Source organism: Heptranchias perlo, chromosome 44 (genome assembly GCF_035084215.1).
Source record: "Heptranchias perlo isolate sHepPer1 chromosome 44, sHepPer1.hap1, whole genome shotgun sequence".
NCBI lineage: Eukaryota > Metazoa > Chordata > Chondrichthyes > Hexanchiformes > Hexanchidae > Heptranchias > Heptranchias perlo.
The window spans coordinates 493376-518828 of NC_090368.1; the positions used below are offsets into that span (position 1 = coordinate 493376).

Genomic DNA, 25453 nt, shown 5'->3' on the forward strand with positions numbered 1-25453 from the left:
TCTAGTTGTGACTGGGATCTCAGCCGGGCCTGGTCCTTTCCGCACTCTCCGTGTACAAGTACAGGCACTTCCAGTAAGGGGGCGGAATAGGAACCAGGAGCAGGAACCAGTGCTGTTTTTTTCCAGTCCCTGCCCGAGAAGCACTGATGTCAATTGTAGCCCCAGGGGGCGAAGGGGAAATGGGGAGGGGAGGAGGCAAGAGGAGGGGGGCTGTGGGCCGAGGTAATTTGGAGGAGAACAGGTAGCAGCATTAAATTAAAATATACATTTTTTGTGCTCCATGGGAGGACCGAGGACCGGAGCAGGCTGCAACTTCTGTCCTGATCTCTCCTGTCGGGGTACGTAAGCACTGTTTCTGCCTGAGGCCTCTGTGTCTCTGTGGTCCAGTGCAGCCAGGGGCCCAGTGGTCCAGTGCAGCCAGGGGCCCAGTGGTCCAGTGCAGCCAGGGGCCCAGTGGTCCAGTGCAGCCAGGGGCCCAGTGGTCCAGTGCAGCCAGGGGCCCAGTGGTAGGTCAGAGTCCGGTTTGGGTTGTATTGATGATAACCTCCATTAACTGGATTCCTCCGCCTAGTTCTGTTTAATGGGTACTGATTGTGCCCCTTGTGGATTCCCCAATTACACAATCTTAAAATTCGGGCTGGACCGTTCAGGGGTGAAATCAGTAAATACTTTCTCACACAAAGGCCAGTGGAAATGTGGAACTCTCCCCCAAAAGGCTGTAGATTCTGGGACAGCCGGAGGTTTCAACACTGAGCTGGATAGATTTTGGTGAGGTAAGGGTATCGAGATATCTCTGCTGCTCTGGGCAGACAGACTATGATTGATCCTGAGTATTACACTTGTGTCTCCACAGTTTCTTGGACAACGGCACCAATGGACTCGATGACGATTCAGCCACACAGTTTGCAGAGGTAATTTGGGGGTGGTGGTATTCAAAGATTGTACAGTGACTGAGTGGGATGTAGAGGGGACCTTGTGTCGTGTGCAACCTGTGAGCACGTCCCCTTCCCATGATGGACACCTAATAATCCTTCAATATAACTGCAGGGGGATTTTCCAGTGATGGCCTGTGCTTCTTGAACACTGTTCTCGATCCAGTTCTCTCCTCACACCCATATGAACCTGGACAGTGAGCTCCAGTGAGTCATTCCACCATGGGGGGCATCACAGCCAAGTCCAATCCCCCCCCCTTCTCTCGATAGCCAGCAGAGATCGCTGTTAAATGATCAGGAGCGGGAAGCCTGGCTGATCCCCAACTCTGGAATGCTGAGGCCAGTTGTAATAGTCTAACTGTTGTCCAGACTGGTGGGTGATGCATTTACCCCCCCAGCCACCTGCATCTGCTGGTATTACGGCCCCGCGTCTGCTGGTATTACGGCCCCGCGTCTGCTGGTATTACGGCCCCGCGTCTGCTGGTATTACGGCCCCGCGTCTGCTGGTATTACGGCCCCGCGTCTGCTGGTATTACGGCCCCGCGTCTGCTGGTATTACGGCCCCGCGTCTGCTGGTATTACGGCCCCGCGTCTGCTGGTATTACGGCCCCGCGTCTGCTGGTATTACGGCCCCGCGTCTGCTGGTATTACGGCCCCGCGTCTGCTGGTATTACGGCCCCGCGTCTGCTGGTATTACGGCCCTGTTTCTGATGTGCAGCTATGGGATCGCACCTTCCTGAACCTGGACCAGACCTTCCTGCTCGTTGATGGGAGGCCTTTTCGCAGCGGAACCTCGCTAGATCATGACAGTGGCGAGACGGAACGAGGAGGACAGCAGAGCGATATCTGGGGTCCCAGTCGGCACACGAGGTTACCAATGGCCAGAAGGTACAGATCCCGTGGGACGTCCCGTCCTGAGAGGTCTCCAGCCATAGAAGGGTAGGTTAGTTACCAAACCGCTAACTGTTTTGTGTTGTTAGGACTGGGTGCCCAGTACACGGGTGAAGAGATCAGCCATTACTGCCCTTCTTGTCCTGCTCTTTTATTTCCATTTGTCTCCCCACCTCTCCTGCAGGCATTGACTCTTACTCAGTGCAGGATCTGTGGCTCATCGCCCTCTGGTACCTCCAAGTGCCCACTCCTTGAGTGTTGGCAGGATTGTGGAGGGGGCATCTCAGCTAAAACCAATCCTGCTCTTAGTTAGGTTGTTACATAAGGTTAAATCTCATGGGATCCAAGGTGAGGTAGCCAATTGGATACAAAATTGGATTGACGACAGAAGACAGAGGGTGGTTGTAGAGAGTTGTTTTTCAAACTGGATGCCTGTGTCCAGCGGTGTGCCTCAGGGATCGGTGCTGGGTCCGCTGTTATTTGTTATTTATATTAATGATTTGGATGAGAATTTAGGAGGCATGGTTAGTAAGTTTGCAGATGACACCAAGATTGGTGGCATTGTGGACAGTGAAGAAGGTTATCTAGGATTGCAACGGGATCTTGATAAATTGGGCCAGTGGGCCGATGAATGGCAGATGGAGTTTAATTTAGATAAATGTGAGGTGATGCATTTTGGTAGATCGAATCGGGCCAGGACCTACTCCGTTAATGGTAGGGCGTTGGGGAGAGTTATAGAACAAAGAGATCTAGGAGTACAGGTTCATAGCTCCTTGAAAGTGGAATCACAGGTGGATAGGGTGGTGAAGAAGGCATTCAGCATGCTTGGTTTCATTGGTCAGAACATTGAATGCAGGAGTTGGGATGTCTTGTTGAAGTTGTACAAGACATTAGTAAGGCCACACTTGGAATACTGTGTACAGTTCTGGTCACCCTATTATAGAAAGGATATTATTAAACTAGAAAGAGTGCAGAAAAGATTTACTAGGATGCTACCGGGACTTGATGGTTTGACTTATAGGGAGAGGTTAGACAGACTGGGACTTTTTTCCCTGGAGAGTAGGAGGTTAAGGGGTGATCTTATAGAAGTCTATAAAATAATGAGGGGCATAGATAAGGTAGATAGTCAAAATCTTTTCCCAAAGGTAGGGGAGTCTATAACGAGGGGGCATAGATTTAAGGTGAGAGGGGAGAGATACAAAAGGGTCCAGAGGGGCAATTTTTTCACTCAAAGGGTGGTGAGTGTCTGGAACGAGCTGCCAGAGGCAGTAGTAGAGGCGGGTACAATTTTGTCTTTTAAAAAGCATTTGGACAGTTACATGGGTAAGATGGGTATAGAGGGATATGGGCCAAGTGCAGGCAATTGGGACTAGCTTAGTGGTATAAACTGGGCGACATGGACATGTTGGGCCGAAGGGCCTGTTTCCATGTTGTAAACTTCTATGATTCTATGATTAACATGAGCCAGAGGTAACTGGACAGTGAGCAGGAGCAGGAGCCCCAGCTGATTTATTTACCGCCTCCTAACTCGGGTCACTGAGGCCATTGTACCTCTACTGCTGCCCACTTAATTGCTGCTGGGATTTACTGATTTGTGGCTCAGTACCAAGCCAGGCCGAGCGATCACTCACAGAGGGAGGGAGGGAGTTACTGCTGAAACAATACAGAACCCTCCACCCTCGGCAGGGCCCAGGGCCCCTCCAGGCCTGACTAGACCCAGGGCCCCTCTCCGGTCCCCGGGAATCTGTCTCTCTGGTCCCCAGTGATCCCGGGATTCTCTCTCTCCGGTCCCCGGGTGATCCCGGGATTCTCTGTCTCCGGTCCCCGGTGATCCCGGGATTCTCTGTCTCCGGTCCCCGGGATTCTCTCTCTCCGGTCCCCGGTGATCCCGGGATTCTCTGTCTCCGGTCCCCCGGTGATCCCGGGATTCTCTGTCTCCGGTCCCCCGGTGATCCCGGGATTCTCTCTCCGGTCCCCGGTGATCCCGGGATTCTCTGTCTCCGGTCCCCGGTGATCCCGGGATTCTCTCTCTCCGGTCCCCGGTGATCCCGGGATTCTCTCTCTCCGGTCCCCGGTGATCCCGGGATTCTCTCTCTCCGGTCCCCGGTGATCCCGGGATTCTCTGTCTCCGGTCCCCCGGTGATCCCGGGATTCTCTGTCTCCGGTCCCCGGTGATCCCGGGATTCTCTCTCCGGTCCCCGGTGATCCCGGGATTCTCTCTCTCCGGTCCCCGGTGATCCCGGGATTCTCTCTCTCCGGTCCCCGGGTGATCCCGGGATTCTCTGTCTCCGGTCCCCGGTGATCCCGGGATTCTCTGTCTCCGGTCCCCGGTGATCCCGGGATTCTCTCTCTCCGGTCCCCGGTGATCCCGGGATTCTCTCTCTCCGGTCCCCGGTGATCCCGGGATTCTCTCTCTCCGGTCCCCGGTGATCCCGGGATTCTCTGTCTCTGCTCTCCTGCCTTCTGCTCATTCTTTCCTTTCTGTGTTTGCAGAATAATCCAGCAGCTCTTTGCCGGTCTCTTCTCCAACGCTGGAATCCCGGGCTCTCCGCAGACATTCTCCTGGTGAGTGGAACAAACTCGATGCTTCCAAACCCCCCCTCCCTACACTGTAACCCCCAAACCCCCCCTCCCTACACTGTAAACCCCAAACCCCCCTCCCTACACTGTACCCCCCAAACCCCCCTCCCTACACTAACCCCCCAAACCCCCCCCCTACACTGTAACCCCCAAACCCCCCTCCCTACACTGTAACCCCCCAAACCCCCCCTACACTGTACCCCCCCAAACCCCCCCTCCCTACACTGTACCCCCCCAAACCCCCCCTCCCTACACTGTAACCCCCAAAACCCCCTCCCTACACTAACCCCCCAAACCCCCCCCTACGCTGTAACCCCCCAAACCCCCCCTCCCCACACTGTAACCCCCAAACCCCCCCTCCCTACACTGTACCCCCCCAAACCCCCCCTCCCTACACTGTACCCCCCCAAACCCCCCCTCCCTACACTGTAACCCCCCAAACCCCCCCCTACGCTGTAACCCCCCAAACCCCCCCTCCCCACACTGTTACCCCCAAACCCCCCTCCCTACACTAACCCCCCAAACCCGCCTCCCTACACTGTATCCCCCCAAACCCCCCCTCCCTACACTGTACCCCCCCCCAAACCCCCCCTCCCTACACTGTACCCCCCCAAACCCCCCTCCCTACACTGTACATCCCCAAACCCCCCCTCCGGGCCCTGTCCCTCCCCAAACCCCCCCTCCGGGCCCTGTCCCTCCCCAAACCCCCCCCTCCGGGCACCGCCCCTCCCCAAACCCCCCCCTCCGGGCACCGTCCCCCCCAAACCCCCCCCTCCGGGCACCGCCCCTCCCCAAACCCCCCCCTCCGGGCACCGCCCCTCCCCAAACCCCCCCCTCCGGGCACCGCCCCTCCCCAAACCCCCCCCCTCCGGGCACCGTCCCTCCCCAAACCCCCCCCTCCAGGCACCGTCCCCCCCAAACCCCCCCTCCGGGCACCGTCCCTCCCCAAACCCCCCCTCCGGGCACCGCCCCCCCCAAAACCCCCTCCGGGCACCGTCCCCCCCCAAACCCCCCCTCCGGGCACCGTCCCTCCCCAAACCCCCCCTCCGGGCACCGTCCCCCCCTCCAAACCCTCCCCTCCAGGCACCGTCCCCCCCAAAACCCCCTCCGGGCACCGTCCCTCCCCAAACCCCCCCTCCGGGCACCGTCCCTCCCCAAACCCCCCCTCCAGGCACCGTCCCCCCCAAACCCCCCCTCCAGGCACCGTCCCCCCCAAACCCCCCCTCCAGGCACCGTCCCCCCCAAAACCCCCTCCGGGCACCGTCCCCCCCAAACCCTCCCCTCCAGGCACCGTCCCCCCCAAAACCCCCTCCGGGCACCGTCCCCCCCCAAACCCCCCCTCCGGGCACCGTCCCTCCCCAAACCCCCCCTCCGGGCACCGTCCCCCCCAAAATCCCCTCCGGGCACCGTCCTCCCCAAACCCCCCCCTCCGGGCACCGCCCCTCCCCAAACCCTCCCCTCCGGGCACCGTCCCTCCCCAAACCCCCCCCTCCGGGCACCGTCCCTCCCCAAACCCCCCCCTCCGGGCACCGTCCCTCCCCAAACCCCCCCCTCCGGGCACCGTCCCTCCCCAAACCCCCTCCGGGCACCGTCCCTCCCCAAACCCCCCCCTCCGGGCACCGTCCCTCCCCAAACCCCCCCTCCAGGCACCGTCCCTCCCCAAACCCCCTCCGGGCACCGTCCCTCCCCAAACCCCCCCCTCCGGGCACCGCCCCTCCCCAAACCCCCCCTCCGGGCACCGCCCCTCCCCAAACCCCCCCTCCGGGCACCGTCCCCCCCAAACCCCCCCCTCCGGGCACCGTCCCTCCCCAAACCCCCCCTCCGGGCACCGTCCCCCCCAAACCCCCCCCTCCGGGCACCGCCCCTCCCCAAACCCCCCCTCCGGGCACCGCCCCTCCCCAAACCCCCCCTCCGGGCACCGCCCCTCCCCAAACCCCCCCTCCGGGCACCGTCCCCCCCAAACCCCCCCTCCGGGCACCGCCCCTCCCCAAACCCCCCCTCCGGGCACCGTCCCCCCCAAACCCCCCCTCCGGGCACCGTCCCTCCCCAAACCCCACACCTTTATTGTACCTTCTCAGCCAAAGGGGCGATTTGGTGGCCTGGGTGGGGAGCAGCTGCTCGGCCTCTCTCAGGGTGATGAGGAAAATGGATGGAAATTGTGTGTTTGACGAGGGGGCAGGGAGTATTTGCAACATTCAGTTATTAGCAAACCTGTTCTCTGTCCTGAAGCTGCGCCTCGCTGCATTCAGTTCCACCGGCCCAAGGGCAGTCAGTTGTGCCGCAGGGAGTATCCCTCCTGATCCCGGTCCTGCCCTCGCAATCTCTCCACACACAGGCGCATCCACTGGACAATGGGCAGGAGCACATTCCTGGCTAATCACCCTCTCCCTATCCCAGGACACGAAGGCCAAATGTAGTGTCACCATCACTGCCCAGCTGAGATATATCCTGGGCCCTTTCTACTCTGTGTGGTTCAGTCCTACACAGGCGGTGCTTGCCTGGTCTGTGTAGCAGTGTTTGATGGGACAGTGTAGAGGGAGCTTTACTCTGTATCTAACCCTGTACCTGCCCTGGGAGTGTTTGATGGGACAGTGTAGAGGGAGCTTTACTCTGTATCTAACCCATGCTGTACCTGCCCTGGGAGTGTTTGATGGGACAGTGTAGAGGGAGCTTTACTCTGTATCTAACCCGTGCTGTACCTGCCCTGGGAGTATTTGATGGGACAGTGTAGAGGGAGCTTTACTCTGTATCTAACCCTGTACCTGCCCTGGGAGTGTTTGACGGGACAGTGTAGAGGGAGCTTTACTCTGTATCTAACCCTGTACCTGCCCTGGGAGTGTTTGATGGGTCAGTGTAGAGGGAGCTTTACTCTGTATCTAACCCTGTACCTGCCCTGGGAGTGTTTGATGGGACAGTGTAGAGGGAGCTTTACTCTGTATCTAACCCTGTACCTGCCCTGGGAGTATTTGATGGGTCAGTGTAGAGGGAGCTTTACTCTGTATCTAACCCTGTACCTGCCCTGGGAGCGTTTGATGGGACAGTGTAGAGGGAGCTTTACTCTGTATCTAACCCTGTACCTGCCCTGGGAGTGTTTGATGGGTCAGTGTAGAGGGAGCTTTACTCTGTATCTAACCCTGTACCTGCCCTGGGAGTGTTTGATGGGACAGTGTAGAGGGAGCTTTACTCTGTATCTAACCCTGTACCTGCCCTGGGAGTATTTGATGGGTCAGTGTAGAGGGAGCTTTACTCTGTATCTAACCCTGTACCTGCCCTGGGAGCGTTTGATGGGACAGTGTAGAGGGAGCTTTACTCTGTATCTAACCCTGTACCTGCCCTGGGAGTGTTTGATGGGTCAGTGTAGAGGGAGCTTTACTCTGTATCTAACCCTGTACCTGCCCTGGGAGTGTTTGATGGGACAGTGTAGAGGGAGCTTTACTCTGTATCTAACCCTGTACCTGCCCTGGGAGTGTTTGATGGGACAGTGTAGAGGGAGCTTTACTCTGTATCTGACCCTGTACCTGCCCTGGGAGTGTTTGATGGGACAGTGTAGAGGGAGCTTTACTCTGTATCTGACCCTGTACCTGCCCTGGGAGTGTTTGATGGGACAGTGTAGAGGGAGCTTTACTCTGTATCTAACCCTGTACCTGCCCTGGGAGTGTTTGATGGGACAGTGTAGAGGGAGCTTTACTCTGTATCTAACCCTGTACCTGCCCTGGGAGTGTTTGATGGGACAGTGTAGAGGGAGCTTTACTCTGTATCTGACCCTGTACCTGCCCTGGGAGTGTTTGATGGGACAGTGTAGAGGGAGCTTTACTCTGTATCTGACCCTGTACCTGCCCTGGGAGTGTTTGATGGGACAGTGTAGAGGGAGCTTTACTCTGTATCTAACCCTGTACCTGCCCTGGGAGTGTTTGATGGGACAGTGTAGAGGGAGCTTTACTCTGTATCTAACCCTGTACCTGCCCTGGGAGTGTTTGATGGGACTGCTCAGTGCTGACTGCAGGAAATTTGAGGGTTTGTGGGACAATAACTTGAAAATTGAGAATGTTGTTGATTTATTGACGGATTGGTCCTGTGATGGTGAAATGTTCCCAATCTGTCTCTTTCCTCCCCGAGGAGTGGGATGCTTCACTCGAACCCTGCTGATTATGCCTGGGGACAGAGTGGCCTTGACGCAGTTATTACACAGGTGAGAAGAGACCATCGGTTCAGTCCCAGTGCTTGTTGCAGTGTTCTAGGTTTCTTGTGCTCAATAAACATGTCAGAGTTTACGGTGTTTTAAAGAGGGGGGTACCTCTTTAACACACTGGGTGTACAGCTGGGACAGACACTACATGCCTTTCTCTCTGCTCCTGAGATTTCTGTCTCTGTCCAGGGTGTTTACAGTGACTCTAACTCCCCACCCCTCTCCCTCCATCCCTCTCTCCTCCTCTTTTACCCCAGCGTCTGCTTCTCACAGGCACTCACTGCTTTGCTCTCATTTACTTTCTCTCTCATCATCATCTGATCCTGCTCCTTTTCTGCCTATTTGTCTTTCTCCCATCTCTAGTGTGCTTTAACTGCTCTCTATGCCCCCATATCTGTGCTGAGCTCTCTCACTTGGGCTCTGTGTCGATGGAACTTGTATAGTCGTCATTCCTTTGCTCAATTTCTCTTATTTCTTTAAAACCTATTGGGGAGTTGCTGACCCTTCGATCAGCCAGTGGTCTCTGTGCTGAGGGGACAGGATATAACCCACTGACAGTGAGTGCTGAGGGGACAGGATATAACCCACTGACAGTGAGTGCTGAGGGGACAGGATATAACTCACTGACAGTGAGTGCAGAGAGGACAGGATATAACCCACTGACAGTGAGTGCTGAGGGGACAGGATATAACCCACTGACAGTGAGTGCTGAGGGGACAGGATATAACCCACTGACAGTGAGTGCTGAGGGGACAGGATATAACCCACTGACAGTGAGTGCTGAGGGGACAGGATATAACCCACTGACAGTGAGTGCTGAGGGGACAGGATATAACTCACTGACAGTGAGTGCAGAGAGGACAGGATATAACCCACTGACAGTGAGTGCTGAGGGGACAGGATATAACCCACTGACAGTGAGTGCTGAGGGGACAGGATATAACCCACTGACAGTGAGTGCTGAGAGGACAGGATATAACCCACTGACAGTGAGTGCAGAGAGGACAGGATATAACCCACTGACGGTGAGTGCTGAGGGGACAGGATATAACCCACTGACAGTGAGTGCAGAGAGGACAGGATATAACCCACTGACAGTGAGTGCAGAGAGGACAGGATATAACTCACTGACAGTGAGTGCAGAGAGGACAGGATATAACCCACTGACAGTGAGTGCTGAGAGGACAGGATATAACCCACTGACAGTGAGTGCAGAGAGGACAGGATATAACTCACTGACAGTGAGTGCAGAGAGGACAGGATATAACCCACTGACAGTGAGTGCTGAGGGGACAGGATATAACCCACTGACAGTGAGTGCTGAGGGGACAGGATATAACCCACTGACAGTGAGTGCTGAGGGGACAGGATATAACCCACTGACAGTGAGTGCTGAGGGGACAGGATATAACCCACTGACAGTGAGTGCTGAGAGGACAGGATATAACCCACTGACAGTGAGTGCTGAGAGGACAGGATATAACCCACTGACAGTGAGTGCTGAGGGGACAGGATATAACCCACTGACAGTGAGTGCTGAGAGGACAGGATATAACTCACTGACAGTGAGTGCTGAGAGGACAGGATATAACCCACTGACAGTGAGTGCTGAGGGGACAGGATATAACCCACTGACAGTGAGTGCTGAGGGGACAGGATATAACCCACTGACAGTGAGTGCTGAGGGGACAGGATATAACCCACTGACAGTGAGTGCTGAGAGGACAGGATATAACCCACTGACAGTGAGTGCTGAGGGGACAGGATATAACCCACTGACAGTGAGTGCTGAGGGGACAGGATATAACCCACTGACAGTGAGTGCTGAGGGGACAGGATATAACCCACTGACAGTGAGTGCTGAGGGGACAGGATATAACCCACTGACAGTGAGTGCTGAGGGGACAGGATATAACCCACTGACAGTGAGTGCTGAGGGGACAGGATATAACCCACTGACAGTGAGTGCTGAGGGGACAGGATATAACCCACTGACAGTGAGTGCTGAGGGGACAGGATATAACCCACTGACAGTGAGTGCTGAGGGGACAGGATATAACCCACTGACAGTGAGTGCTGAGGGGACAGGATATAACCCACTGACGGTGAGTGCTGAGAGGACAGGATATAACTCACTGACAGTGAGTGCAGAGAGGACAGGATATAACCCACTGACAGTGAGTGCTGAGGGGACAGGATATAACTCACTGACAGTGAGTGCTGAGAGGACAGGATATAACTCACTGACAGTGAGTGCTGAGAGGACAGGATATAACCCACTGACAGTGAGTGCTGAGAGGACAGGATATAACCCACTGACAGTGAGTGCAGAGAGGACAGGATATAACCCACTGACAGTGAGTGCAGAGAGGACAGGATATAACCCACTGACGGTGAGTGCTGAGAGGACAGGATATAACTCACTGACAGTGAGTGCTGAGGGGACAGGATATAACCCACTGACAGTGAGTGCTGAGGGGACAGGATATAACCCACTGACAGTGAGTGCTGAGGGGACAGGATATAACCCACTGACAGTGAGTGCTGAGGGGACAGGATATAACTCACTGACAGTGAGTGCTGAGAGGACAGGATATAACCCACTGACAGTGAGTGCTGAGAGGACAGGATATAACCCACTGACAGTGAGTGCTGAGGGGACAGGATATAACTCACTGACAGTGAGTGCTGAGAGGACAGGATATAACTCACTGACAGTGAGTGCTGAGGGGACAGGATATAACTCACTGACAGTGAGTGCTGAGAGGACAGGATATAACTCACTGACAGTGAGTGCTGAGAGGACAGGATATAACTCACTGACAGTGAGTGCTGAGAGGACAGGATATAACTCACTGACAGTGAGTGCTGAGGGGACAGGATATAACTCACTGACAGTGAGTGCTGAGAGGACAGGATATAACTCACTGACAGTGAGTGCTGAGGGGACAGGATATAACTCACTGACAGTGAGTGCTGAGGGGACAGGATATAACTCACTGACAGTGAGTGCTGAGGGGACAGGATATAACCCACTGACAGTGAGTGCTGAGGGGACAGGATATAACCCACTGACAGTGAGTGCTGAGAGGACAGGATATAACCCACTGACAGTGAGTGCTGAGAGGACAGGATATAACCCACTGACAGTGAGTGCTGAGGGGACAGGATATAACCCACTGACGGTGAGTGCTGAGGGGACAGGATATAACTCACTGACGGTGAGTGCTGAGGGGACAGGATATAACCCACTGACAGTGAGTGCTGAGAGGACAGGATATAACCCACTGACAGTGAGTGCTGAGGGGACAGGATATAACCCACTGACAGTGAGTGCTGAGGGGACAGGATATAACCCACTGACAGTGAGTGCTGAGAGGACAGGATATAACCCACTGACAGTGAGTGCAGAGAGGACAGGATATAACTCACTGACAGTGAGTGCAGAGAGGACAGGATATAACCCACTGACAGTGAGTGCTGAGAGGACAGGATATAACCCACTGACAGTGAGTGCTGAGGGGACAGGATATAACCCACTGACAGTGAGTGCAGAGAGGACAGGATATAACCCACTGACAGTGAGTGCTGAGGGGACAGGATATAACCCACTGACAGTGAGTGCTGAGGGGACAGGATATAACCCACTGACAGTGAGTGCTGAGAGGACAGGATATAACCCACTGACAGTGAGTGCAGAGAGGACAGGATATAACTCACTGACAGTGAGTGCAGAGAGGACAGGATATAACTCACTGACAGTGAGTGCAGAGAGGACAGGATATAACCCACTGACAGTGAGTGCTGAGGGGACAGGATATAACCCACTGACAGTGAGTGCTGAGGGGACAGGATATAACCCACTGACAGTGAGTGCAGAGAGGACAGGATATAACTCACTGACAGTGAGTGCAGAGAGGACAGGATATAACCCACTGACAGTGAGTGCTGAGGGACAGGATATAACCCACTGACAGTGAGTGCTGAGGGGACAGGATATAACCCACTGACAGTGAGTGCTGAGGGGACAGGACATAACCCACTGACAGTGAGTGCAGAGAGGACAGGATATAACCCACTGACAGTGAGTGCTGAGAGGACAGGATATAACCCACTGACAGTGAGTGCTGAGGGGACAGGATATAACCCACTGACAGTGAGTGCTGAGAGGACAGGATATAACCCACTGACAGTGAGTGCTGAGGGGACAGGATATAACCCACTGACGGTGAGTGCTGAGGGGACAGGATATAACCCACTGACAGTGAGTGCAGAGGGGACAGGATATAACCCACTGACAGTGAGTGCTGAGGGGACAGGATATAACCCACTGACAGTGAGTGCTGAGGGGACAGGATATAACCCACTGACAGTGAGTGCTGAGGGGACAGGATATAACCCACTGACAGTGAGTGCTGAGGGGACAGGATATAACCCACTGACAGTGAGTGCTGAGGGGACAGGATATAACCCACTGACGGTGAGTGCTGAGGGGACAGGATATAACCCACTGACAGTGAGTGCTGAGGGGACAGGATATAACCCACTGACAGTGAGTGCTGAGGGGACAGGATATAACCCACTGACAGTGAGTGCAGAGAGGACAGGATATAACCCACTGACAGTGAGTGCTGAGGGGACAGGATATAACCCACTGACAGTGAGTGCTGAGGGGACAGGATATAACCCACTGACAGTGAGTGCTGAGAGGACAGGATATAACTCACTGACGGTGAGTGCTGAGGGGACAGGATATAACCCACTGACAGTGAGTGCTGAGGGGACAGGATATAACTCACTGACAGTGAGTGCTGAGAGGACAGGATATAACCCACTGACAGTGAGTGCTGAGGGGACAGGATATAACCCACTGACAGTGAGTGCTGAGGGGACAGGATATAACTCACTGACAGTGAGTGCTGAGAGGACAGGATATAACCCACTGACAGTGAGTGCTGAGGGGACAGGATATAACCCACTGACAGTGAGTGCTGAGGGGACAGGATATAACCCACTGACAGTGAGTGCTGAGGGGACAGGATATAACCCACTGACAGTGAGTGCTGAGGGGACAGGATATAACCCACTGACAGTGAGTGCTGAGGGGACAGGATATAACCCACTGACAGTGAGTGCTGAGGGGACAGGATATAACCCACTGACAGTGAGTGCTGAGGGGACAGGATATAACCCACTGACAGTGAGTGCTGAGGGGACAGGATATAACCCACTGACGGTGAGTGCTGAGGGGACAGGATATAACCCACTGACAGTGAGTGCTGAGGGGACAGGATATAACCCACTGACAGTGAGTGCTGAGAGGACAGGATATAACCCACTGACAGTGAGTGCTGAGGGGACAGGATATAACCCACTGACGGTGAGTGCTGAGGGGACAGGATATAACCCACTGACAGTGAGTGCTGAGGGGACAGGATATAACCCACTGACAGTGAGTGCTGAGGGGACAGGATATAACCCACTGACGGTGAGTGCTGAGGGGACAGGATATAACCCACTGACAGTGAGTGCTGAGAGGACAGGATATAACCCACTGACAGTGAGTGCTGAGGGGACAGGATATAACCCACTGACAGTGAGTGCTGAGGGGACAGGATATAACCCACTGACAGTGAGTGCTGAGGGGACAGGATATAACCCACTGACAGTGAGTGCTGAGGGGACAGGATATAACCCACTGACAGTGAGTGCTGAGGGGACAGGATATAACCCACTGACAGTGAGTGCTGAGGGGACAGGATATAACCCACTGACAGTGAGTGCTGAGGGGACAGGATATAACCCACTGACGGTGAGTGCTGAGGGGACAGGATATAACCCACTGACAGTGAGTGCTGAGGGGACAGGATATAACCCACTGACAGTGAGTGCTGAGGGGACAGGATATAACCCACTGACAGTGAGTGCTGAGAGGACAGGATATAACCCACTGACAGTGAGTGCTGAGGGGACAGGATATAACCCACTGACAGTGAGTGCTGAGGGGACAGGATATAACCCACTGACAGTGAGTGCTGAGGGGACAGGATATAACCCACTGACAGTGAGTGCTGAGGGGACAGGATATAACCCACTGACAGTGAGTGCTGAGGGGACAGGATATAACCCACTGACAGTGAGTGCTGAGGGGACAGGATATAACCCACTGACAGTGAGTGCTGAGGGGACAGGATATAACCCACTGACAGTGAGTGCTGAGGGGACAGGATATAACCCACTGACAGTGAGTGCTGAGAGGACAGGATATAACCCACTGACAGTGAGTGCTGAGGGGACAGGATATAACCCACTGACAGTGAGTGCTGAGGGGACAGGATATAACCCACTGACAGTGAGTGCTGAGGGGACAGGATATAACCCACTGACAGTGAGTGCTGAGGGGACAGGATATAACCCACTGACAGTGAGTGCTGAGGGGACAGGATATAACTCACTGACAGTGAGTGCTGAGGGACAGGATATAACTCACTGACAGTGAGTGCTGAGGGGACAGGATATAACCCACTGACAGTGAGTGCAGAGAGGACAGGATATAACCCACTGACAGTGAGTGCTGAGGGGACAGGATATAACCCACTGACAGTGAGTGCTGAGGGGACAGGATATAACTCACTGACAGTGAGTGCTGAGGGGACAGGATATAACCCACTGACAGTGAGTGCAGAGAGGACAGGATATAACCCACTGACAGTGAGTGCTGAGGGGACAGGATATAACTCACTGACAGTGAGTGCTGAGAGGACAGGATATAACTCACTGACGGTGAGTGCTGAGGGGACAGGATATAACCCACTGACGGTGAGTGCTGAGGGGACAGGATATAACCCACTGACAGTGAGTGCTGAGGGGACAGGATATAACCCACTGACAGTGAGTGCTGAGGGGACAGGATATAACCCACTGACAGTGAGTGCTGAGAGGACAGGATATAACCCACTGACAGTGAGTGCTGAGAGGACAGGATATAACCCACTGACAGTGAGTGCTGAGAGGACAGGATATAACCCACTGACAGTGAGTGCTGAGAGGACAGGATATAACCCACTGACAGTGAGTGCTGAGGGGACAGGATATAACCCACTGACAGTGAGTGCTGAGAGGACAGGATATAACCCACTGACAGTGAGTGCTGAGAGGACAGGATATAACCCACTGACAGTGAGTGCTGAGGGGACAGGATATAACCCACTGACAGTGAGTGCTGAGAGGACAGGATATAACCCACTGACAGTGAGTGCTGAGGGGACAGGATATAACCCACTGACAGTGAGTGCTGAGAGGACAGGATATAACCCACTGACAGTGAGTGCTGAGGGGACAGGATATAACCCACTGACAGTGAGTGCTGAGGGGACAGGATATAACCCACTGACAGTGAGTGCTGAGGGGACAGGATATAACCCACTGACAGTGAGTGCTGAGGGGACAGGATATAACCCACTGACAGTGAGTGCTGAGGGGACAGGATATAACCCACTGACGGTGAGTGCTGAGGGGACAGGATATAACCCACTGACAGTGAGTGCTGAGGGGACAGGATATAACCCACTGACAGTGAGTGCTGAGGGGACAGGATATAACCCACTGACGGTGAGTGCTGAGGGGACAGGATATAACCCACTGACAGTGAGTGCTGAGGGGACAGGATATAACCCACTGACAGTGAGTGCTGAGGGGACAGGATATAACCCACTGACGGTGAGTGCTGAGGGGACAGGATATAACCCACTGACAGTGAGTGCTGAGGGGACAGGATATAACCCACTGACAGTGAGTGCTGAGGGGACAGGATATAACCCACTGACAGTGAGTGCTGAGGGGACAGGATATAACCCACTGACAGTGAGTGCTGAGGGGACAGGATATAACCCACTGACAGTGAGTGCTGAGAGGACAGGATTTTACCCACTGACAGTGAGTGCTGAGGGGACAGGATATAACCCACTGACAGTGAGTGCTGAGGGGACAGGATATAACCCACTGACAGTGAGTGCTGAGAGGACAGGATATAACCCACTGACAGTGAGTGCTGAGAGGACAGGATATAACCCACTGACAGTGAGTGCTGAGGGGACAGGATATAACCCACTGACAGTGAGTGCTGAGGGGACAGGATATAACCCACTGACAGTGAGTGCTGAGGGGACAGGATATAACCCACTGACAGTGAGTGCTGAGGGGACAGGATATAACCCACTGACAGTGAGTGCTGAGGGGACAGGATATAACCCACTGACGGTGAGTGCTGAGGGGACAGGATATAACCCACTGACAGTGAGTGCTGAGGGGACAGGATATAACCCACTGACAGTGAGTGCTGAGGGGACAGGATATAACCCACTGACGGTGAGTGCTGAGGGGACAGGATATAACTCACTGACGGTGAGTGCTGAGGGGACAGGATATAACCCACTGACAGTGAGTGCTGAGGGGACAGGATATAACCCACTGACAGTGAGTGCTGAGGGGACAGGATATAACCCACTGACAGTGAGTGCTGAGGGGACAGGATATAACCCACTGACAGTGAGTGCTGAGGGGACAGGATATAACCCACTGACAGTGAGTGCTGAGAGGACAGGATTTTACCCACTGACAGTGAGTGCTGAGGGGACAGGATATAACCCACTGACAGTGAGTGCTGAGGGGACAGGATATAACCCACTGACGGTGAGTGCTGAGGGGACAGGATATAACTCACTGACAGTGAGTGCTGAGAGGACAGGATATAACTCACTGACAGTGAGTGCTGAGGGGACAGGATATAACCCACTGACAGTGAGTGCTGAGGGGACAGGATATAACCCACTGACAGTGAGTGCTGAGGGGACAGGATATAACCCACTGACAGTGAGTGCTGAGGGGACAGGATATAACCCACTGACAGTGAGTGCAGAGAGGACAGGATATAACCCACTGACAGTGAGTGCAGAGAGGACAGGATATAACCCACTGACAGTGAGTGCTGAGGGGACAGGATATAACCCACTGACAGTGAGTGCAGAGAGGACAGGATATAACCCACTGACAGTGAGTGCTGAGGGGACAGGATATAACCCACTGACAGTGAGTGCTGAGGGGACAGGATATAACCCACTGACAGTGAGTGCTGAGGGGACAGGATATAACCCACTGACAGTGAGTGCTGAGGGGACAGGATATAACCCACTGACAGTGAGTGCTGAGGGGACAGGATATAACCCACTGACGGTGAGTGCTGAGGGGACAGGATATAACCCACTGACAGTGAGTGCTGAGGGGACAGGATATAACCCACTGACAGTGAGTGCTGAGAGGACAGGATTTTACCCACTGACACTGGGCTCACAGTGCTCAGTTGGGATATGAATTTAAGCAGGTGGTGCATTCGGGCACAACACTGAGTCAGAGCAGGGGGAAGGTGGCAGGTGCCTGTGTCTTCCTTATTGATCTCAGTAATACCAACAGAATGGGGGTCAGGGTGATCTTATGCCCCTCTTCGTAGCAGAGGCTGGAAGCTGATTACTTACCTGGCAAGTTGGCTGGGGTGTGGACCGGGGGGGAGACCGAAAGAGCAAAGGGAGGTCTCTGATGGGCCTGTGAACGATGCATCGCCTCGTGTGGCCCTGCACAGGCCCCAGGTTCAGTCCCCAGTCAGCACTGAGTTAGCTGGGTCGCGTTTGGGGCATTTCAAGTGCCTCAGCACGTGTGCTGGGAGGACAGAACATCAGCAGGACTCTCTGCTGCTGATCGCTGTCTGTTTGCTTCTGCTGGAAATTATTTGCATGTGGAAAAAGGTGAGCCTGGGCTGTGATGCCCCCCAATGTTGAATTGCCTGCCAGCACTCATTGTGTGGGCTCACGGGCCACTTGTAGAATTGTCAGCACGAGTCAGGGCCTCACGGAGAGGAGAAAATGGGAAACTCTCCAGGTCAGGGCGAGCCGTATCGTTTGAACCTGTTTCACTGCTTCTCTTTTCACAGCTTCTGGGGCAGCTGGAAAATACAGGACCTCCCCCGGCAGATAAAGAAAAAATCACAGCGCTCCCGACAATGCACGTTACGCAGGAGCAGATTGGTGGGTGCCATTCATTCCCATTCTAATGTAATTGTCTGTCTGTTTCCAGGTTGTTCCAAAATGTGGGAGATTAATGGGAAAGAGCAGGGTGAGGGCGGAATATTAAACTGATCCTAGACGCTGCAGAGGCAGAATTTAGCTTATACCGTAGTGAATGTGTTCCTGCTAAAATGGGCTGAGTGTCGCTCCCAGTCAGTGAGGTTCAGGAATGTTGTGAAACCCAGTCCCTCACTGCTGGAAATTGGTTCTGAATTTAAAAAAATGTAGTTTGTGTCAGTTACAGCTTCTGAAAATCTGTCCCGATCTTGCTGGGTGGGGGGAGCAGTGGGGGGTTTAAGGAGAGTTACTGAGTGGAAGCAGCATGCAAAAGAAGGAAGAGGAACACAACAGGCTGCAGAGGGACATTGCAGATACAGAGGTGGACACTCCGCTGGGACTGGTGCCTGACACTGGGAAGGGATAACAAAAGACGTTTGGAGGTGGGGCAGGAGTGGAATCTAAATATCCATTTTTGTACATTAGCAGCAGCTGATACAAGGAGGAGGAGGTGGCTGCAAGGACTGAAGGACTTTGTACAGGAAGAAATAAGGCATTGTTGTTGCTTGTGTGTTTCTGTAACTCTGCCTTCCGTTGGTGCAGATTCAGGTTTAGAGTGCCCGGTGTGTAAAGAGGATTATCTCCTCGGGGAACAGGTCCGCCAGCTGCCCTGCAATCACTTCTTCCACAGCGACTGCATCGTACCCTGGTTAGAGCTGGTGAGTTTCTACACAGCAACCACTTTACTAAAATACATACCAACTCGCTACTGGAGAGTGGGATTCTGGAGTGGAGAGTTCCTGGTCTCGCAGAAAACATGTTTAAAAAGCATTGGGACCTGTGCAGTGAAATGAAATGCTGCAATAACCTTACATCCCAGCAGGGAATCCCCGGCCCCCACGTCCCGGCGGGAATTCCCCGGCCCCCACGTCCCGGATGGGAGTCCCCGCCCCCCCCCCCCCCGTCCCGGCGGGGAGTCCCCGGCCCCCCCCCCGTCCCGGCGGGGAGTCCCCGCCCCCCGTCCCGTCCCGTCCCGGCAGGGAGTCCCCGGCCGTCCCGTCCCGTCCCGGCAGGGAGTCCCCGGCCCCCCCCGTCCCGTCCCGGCGGGGAGTCCCCGGCCCCCACATCCCATCACCTCTCCTCACTCCACTGCCTGTACGTCAGTCCCTAGACTATAACCAGATTGATTTTATATCCCTGCTGAAATCTGAAAATACTGACCAGCAGGTAGATTGTTTGAATCAAAGTGTGAAGCTTTTCTGTGAGTGGGTTTGCTGTCCTGTGGTAAGGTGACTGCGCTGCAACACTTCCAGAGTCTCTGTTAATATGCAGAGAGTGAACTATCCATCATATATTTCACTATTAAAGCCTGATTACTCTGGGCTTTGCCACAGGTATTCTGCGATATTGCTGTATTTAATTCTCGAATGCCCTGTTCTGTTCCAGCACGACACCTGCCCTGTGTGTCGCAAGAGTTTGAATGGAGAGGTAACCATGGGTCACCGGCAGACATCAGAGGTGTCACCTGGTAATCTTCCTGGCAGTGAAAACCGGCACCAGGATCCCTGGACATACTAACGGAATCTGCAGGAAGTACTTTGTCACCTCAACCCCTGCATATCTCGATCAGTAATATTGTTACTTCTATTGTAAATTATATATATTAAAGAAACAAGTGAGCATGTGCCACGAGAGAGTGGCTGCTCCCAAGCAGATGGCATTTACATGGGGCCTATCTTTCATTCTGTGAATTATGTGTTTAACAATGTGGGATTTGCTTTTCATTGGTAGCACAAAAAAAAAATTGTTTTACGCTCGATTTGGTCGAACATTGCTTCGTTCAAAGGACCATGGCAAATAGATTTTAATTTCACAAGTTGGGAAATGACACTTGTTTGAAGTTATTTTGCGGTGGGTGAACGCGAAGCAGGTTGTTAGTGACGGGTTAGAACGTGCAGATAATCCTGATGAAAAGTCAGGTGGGCCTGTGAAAGTAAATGAAGATTCTGCTGGTTTTGTTAGGAGGAAGGGCTGGATTGTATCATGTTGGGGGAGACGTGCTACTGCAGCATCACAGTGCCCGACAGACTCACTCAAGGACACAAAAAGGACCATCAAGTCCTGGACCATCGTACCAAGACACACAATAAAAACTGATTGATTGCCAACTATATACCTTAACTCAGCAGTAGGTGCATGAAAATCTGGGCATCTGGATTAAAGACTTTCAAATGGTCACAAGGCAAAATCTGTTTGGATTTCCCTGCCCCCCTTCCCCCCCCCTCAATTTTCTGCCCTCAGCTGAAAGCGAGGGTACAGTTCCACAGGTGCTGTCCACTCTTGATACCTGGTGGTTCTTCATCACGTGTGAGCCAAGAGAGCGTCTGTTGGCCATGGGATCATCACAAATGATCCTGCCCCTATCCTCGGCCGACATCCATCCTTGCGTACTTTCCAGCAGGGGGCCACTGGATAGCGATCAGGATCGGAGACTTTGGGTGCATCCTCCCTCCTAACCCTAGCCTTTACCAGCTAGCCCATTTGGTAATGCTCATTGCATGGTCTGACTGATTCAGGTGTTGCGGGCCCCAAATTCACATCCTGCTCCCCACTCTTCTGCCCATCAACCTAGGACTCCAGTTTCAATTTTTAATAAATGTAATTTTTTTGATAATTGACTGTAGAAATAGAGTGCAGAAGCGTTTCTGGGAGAATTACATCCAGGCAGCTGAAAGTGGCAGTTCCCAATAAACCCCCTCGCTCTCCGTGAGTGAGCCGGCCCGGCGTCGATCACCGCGAGCCGGCCCGGCGTCGATCACCGCGAGCCGGCCCGGCGTCGATCACCGCGAGCCGGCCCGGCGTCGATCACCGCGAGCCGGCCCGGCGTCGATCACCGCGAGCCGGCCCGGCGTCGATCACCGCGAGCCGGCCCGGCGTCGATCACCGCGAGCCGGCCCGGCGTCGATCACCGCGAGCCGGCCCGGCGTCGATCACCGCGAGCCGGCCCGGCGTCGATCACCGCGAGCCGGCCCGGCGTCGATCACCGCGAGCCGGCCCGGCGTCGATCACCGCGAGCCGGCCCGGCGTCGATCACCGCGAGCCGGCCCGGCGTCGATCACCGCGAGCCGGCCCGGCGTCGATCACCGCGAGCCGGCCCGGTATTATTTGTTGAGGGCGGATCTACTGGCACCAATTGCCCTCTGGTATCTGGGCAAGGTGACGAATCTTCATCTCGATAGTGAATGTCGGTAGATTTGACATGGAGGAATTACAGCCCATCCCTTTGTTCGGTGCACACGCAGGCGCGCACACACACACACGTGCACACATACACACACACACACACGTGCACACACACACACACACACACACACACAATCCAGCCAGAGTCACTCACCACCAACTTCTCGGGCAATTAGGGATGGGCAATAAATGCTGGTGTTGCCAGCGACGCCCAAATCCCATTAACGAATAAAAAAAAAGATAGCGATCAGGGATGGGATCCTGGCTAATTTCCCCTCCTTAATACAGGGGTACAGAGGACAACTGTAGCTGAGTCGGATACCTCAGCACAGATGGAATCTCAGCACCTCCGTGGTTTGTAGGGCTCTGTAGCACCTAGGAATTGGATTCGGTGAGTTTTTAAAAATCTTTTCATACCTTCACACTGAGTAGCTGTTTGTGTTGAGCAGGGTGTGATTAGGGAATCAGGGCCATGCTGTTGGTTAAAGTAACTGCCTAAGCTCATAAATCTTAAGCAGAAACTCATCATTTCAACCATACTCTAGCAGTATTCATGAAGGAGAATTCCTCCTTCCATTACCTCTTCAACCTGAAACATCACCCAGAGGGTGTGCTCGCTTGGAGCAAGGAGAGCAGCACCATTAATGAGAGAGTTTTAAAGGGCCAGTGTCGGGGAAGGCAAGGTGTTTCACAGTACGGTATTCTGAACCACAGCATTCAGACTCGGAGGGAGGCTGGAGCCTCTTACGAGATACGAACAGGTGGTGACCCGGCAGTGGCGTTGGACGTTCTGTGCTACCACGTTATTACAAAATACAAGATGGCGGAAGTGGTGGTTGGGGATAAGGGGGTGTGTGCTAGTATAATGACCTCATGACACAGTGAGAATATCACTGGGCAATTTCACAAACATCTTTGTCATTTATTTATATAATCAACAATTCTTTCACAAATGCTAAAATCGGCTGTAACTTGGATGGATTTGTAAATAGTGATGCATGAAGTTTAATAAAGAGCGAATCCACTTTCAACAGTGACCAATCTGGGACTTGTACAGCCATAAATTTAATCCTGGAATGCAGAGTCTACCATTTGTTTTATTCTTAATTCTTGCAGTGGAAGTTATTGGCTTTCACAGAACAAAAATGTTTGGCAGTTGAAATTATCTGAGGTCTGGTTCTGGGCTGTCTTATTAGTTGGCACCTGGGGATTGCATTGATGTACAGTCCCTTGGACCTGGGGATTGTATTGATGTACAGTCCCTTGGACCTGTGGATTGTATTGATGTACAGTCCCTTGGACCTGGGGATTGTATTGATGTACAGTCCCTTGGACCTGGGGATTGTATTGATGTACAGTCCCTTGGACCTGTGGATTGTATTGATGTACAGTCCCTTGGACCTGGGGATTGTATTGATGTACAGTCCCTTGGACCTGGGGATTGTGTTGATGTACAGTCCCTTGGCCCTGGGGATTGTATTGATGTACAGTCCCTTGGACCTGGGGATTGTATTGATGTACAGTCCCTTGGACCTGGGGATTGTATTGATGTCCAGTCCCTTGGACCTGGGGATTGTATTGATGTACAGTCCCTTGGACCTGGGGATTGTATTGATGTCCAGTCCCTTGGACCTGGGGATTGTGTTGATGTCCAGTCCCTTGGACCTGGGGATTGTATTGATGTACAGTCCCTTGGACCTGGGGATTGCATTGATGTCCAGTCCCTTGGACCTGGGGATTGTATTGATGTACAGTCCCTTGGACCTGGGGATTGTATTGATGTCCAGTCCCTTGGACCTGGGGATTGTATTGATGTCCAGTCCCTTGGACTTGGGGATTGTATTGATGTACAGTCCCTTGGACCTGGGGATTGCATTGATGTCCAGTCCCTTGGACCTGGGGATTGTATTGATGTCCAGTCCCTTGGACCTGGGGATTGTATTGATGTCCAGTCCCTTGGACCTGGGGAGTGAACTGGAATTTTGCAGCACTAGTTCTCTGCCACTGGAGGGAGCCATGATGTGGAGATGCCGGTGATGGACTGGGGTTGACAATTGTAAACAATTTTACATCACCAAGTTATAGTCCAGCAATTTTATTTTAAATTCACAAGCTTTCGGAGGCTACCTCCTTCCTCAGGTGAACGATGTGGACATCATTCACCTTGTGAATTTAAAATAAAATTGCTGGACTATAACTTGGTGATGTAAAATTGTTTACAACTGGAGGGAGCAGTTCAGTTGCTCACTGAGGACCACTAGTGGTAGAGACGCCTTACTGTAGCAGTGATATTTTGCCGATCTGATTAATGTACCAAGGGGCCTGAGTTGTTTGATGAACACATCCACTTGTAACATTTTTCCCTGAGTTCAAGACCTTGAGATATGTTGGGAGATGTTATGCTTCAGCCCTGAAACTACACCTGAAACCTAGTAAAGTGTGCACCTCGTATGTGTGCAGTTTAGTGTTACTGTCCAAGATCTACCCAAACGAGCACTGCTCCATTACCAGCCTGGCTCTGATACCAGCTTGTGTACAATTTACCCAGTCGTACTGAGTATGTGCAGGAGGTGACGCTGAGACGCACACAAGCCATACAGTACCAGACGGAGGAAATTGTTCCCTTTGGATGAGCTGTCCCTGACTTAACACAAGAATTGCACAATACCAGATGGGAGTAAATCGCTCTCTTTACTTGGTGCACGCTGAAGCCGTGTCTGATGTATTGTTGCCTTCATTAAGGATCACTTTTTTATTTTAGATATATGGCCTTTTCATGTTCACTGTACTATTCCCACCCCAAGGTATTATGTGTGTTAATTGGTGATACAATTTAAACAAAAAGGAGCCAACCTCTGGATTAAGAACTGCTGTCAAACACTTGAAATAAAAGCAAAAATAGTTAGTACATCGGAGAGAGAATCATCTGGGATTGCATTCTGGGGTTTTTTTGTAGTTGTAAATGTTTAATCTCTGTTCTGTCATTTGTTTAAAAGTTTTTATTTTGTAAATAAACCGAAAAAAAATTGTTCAGAGATGGTTTCCACTTATCAAACCCGTCTGCATTGTGCCTTTTGCAGCTTTCTGTGATAGAAAGCCAGGGTGAGCCGTACAGACCAGGGAGGGCCCAGGTCCCAGCCATGACACGTGCTGGGTTAGGAGGAGACCAACCGGGGCAGCAACTGGTCTCAGTAGCCCTGGGATAAAAAAGGGAAATCAGCCAGGGTTCCTGCTCCTGGTCATTATCCAGATACCCCTGTTCCTGGTCACTATCAGGTGACCCTCCCCGCTCCTGGTCATTATCAGGTGACCCCTCTCCTGGTCATTATCCGGTGACCCTCCCCGCGTCCTGGTCATTATCCAGTGACCCTCCCCTCTCCTGGTCATTATCCAGTGACCCTCCCCGCTCCTGGTCATTATCCAGTGACCCTCCCCGCTCCTGGTCATTATCCAGTGACCCTCCCCGCTCCTGGTCATTATCCAGTGACCCTCCCCTCTCCTGGTCATTA

The 25453-nt window shown here is 53.3% G+C and overlaps 1 protein-coding gene across 1 annotated transcript; it reads left to right on the forward strand.

Annotated features, from left to right (window-relative positions):
- Nucleotides 1–280: 280 nt before the first annotated feature.
- On the forward strand, nt 281–24975 carry rnf115a (ring finger protein 115a). Its single transcript, XM_067976009.1, has 8 exons — nt 281–342; nt 854–911; nt 1651–1871; nt 4317–4388; nt 8520–8592; nt 18572–18665; nt 19305–19420; nt 20148–24975. Exons 1-8 carry the CDS (start codon nt 281–283, stop codon nt 20277–20279), a joined length of 828 nt encoding a protein of 275 aa, XP_067832110.1. The 3' UTR covers nt 20280–24975.
- Nucleotides 24976–25453: the final 478 nt, after the last annotated feature.

Bases quoted from the DNA above. Each gene is read 5' to 3' on its own strand.
- rnf115a (XM_067976009.1), top strand. From the start codon at position 281: ATGGGAGGACCGAGGACCGGAGCAGGCTGCAACTTCTGTCCTGATCTC. The intron at 4,389-8,519 runs GTGAGTGGAACA...TTCCTCCCCGAG, and splicing joins TCTCCGCAGACATTCTCCTG to GAGTGGGATGCTTCACTCGA. The intron at 19,421-20,147 runs GTGAGTTTCTAC...GTTCTGTTCCAG, and splicing joins TCGTACCCTGGTTAGAGCTG to CACGACACCTGCCCTGTGTG.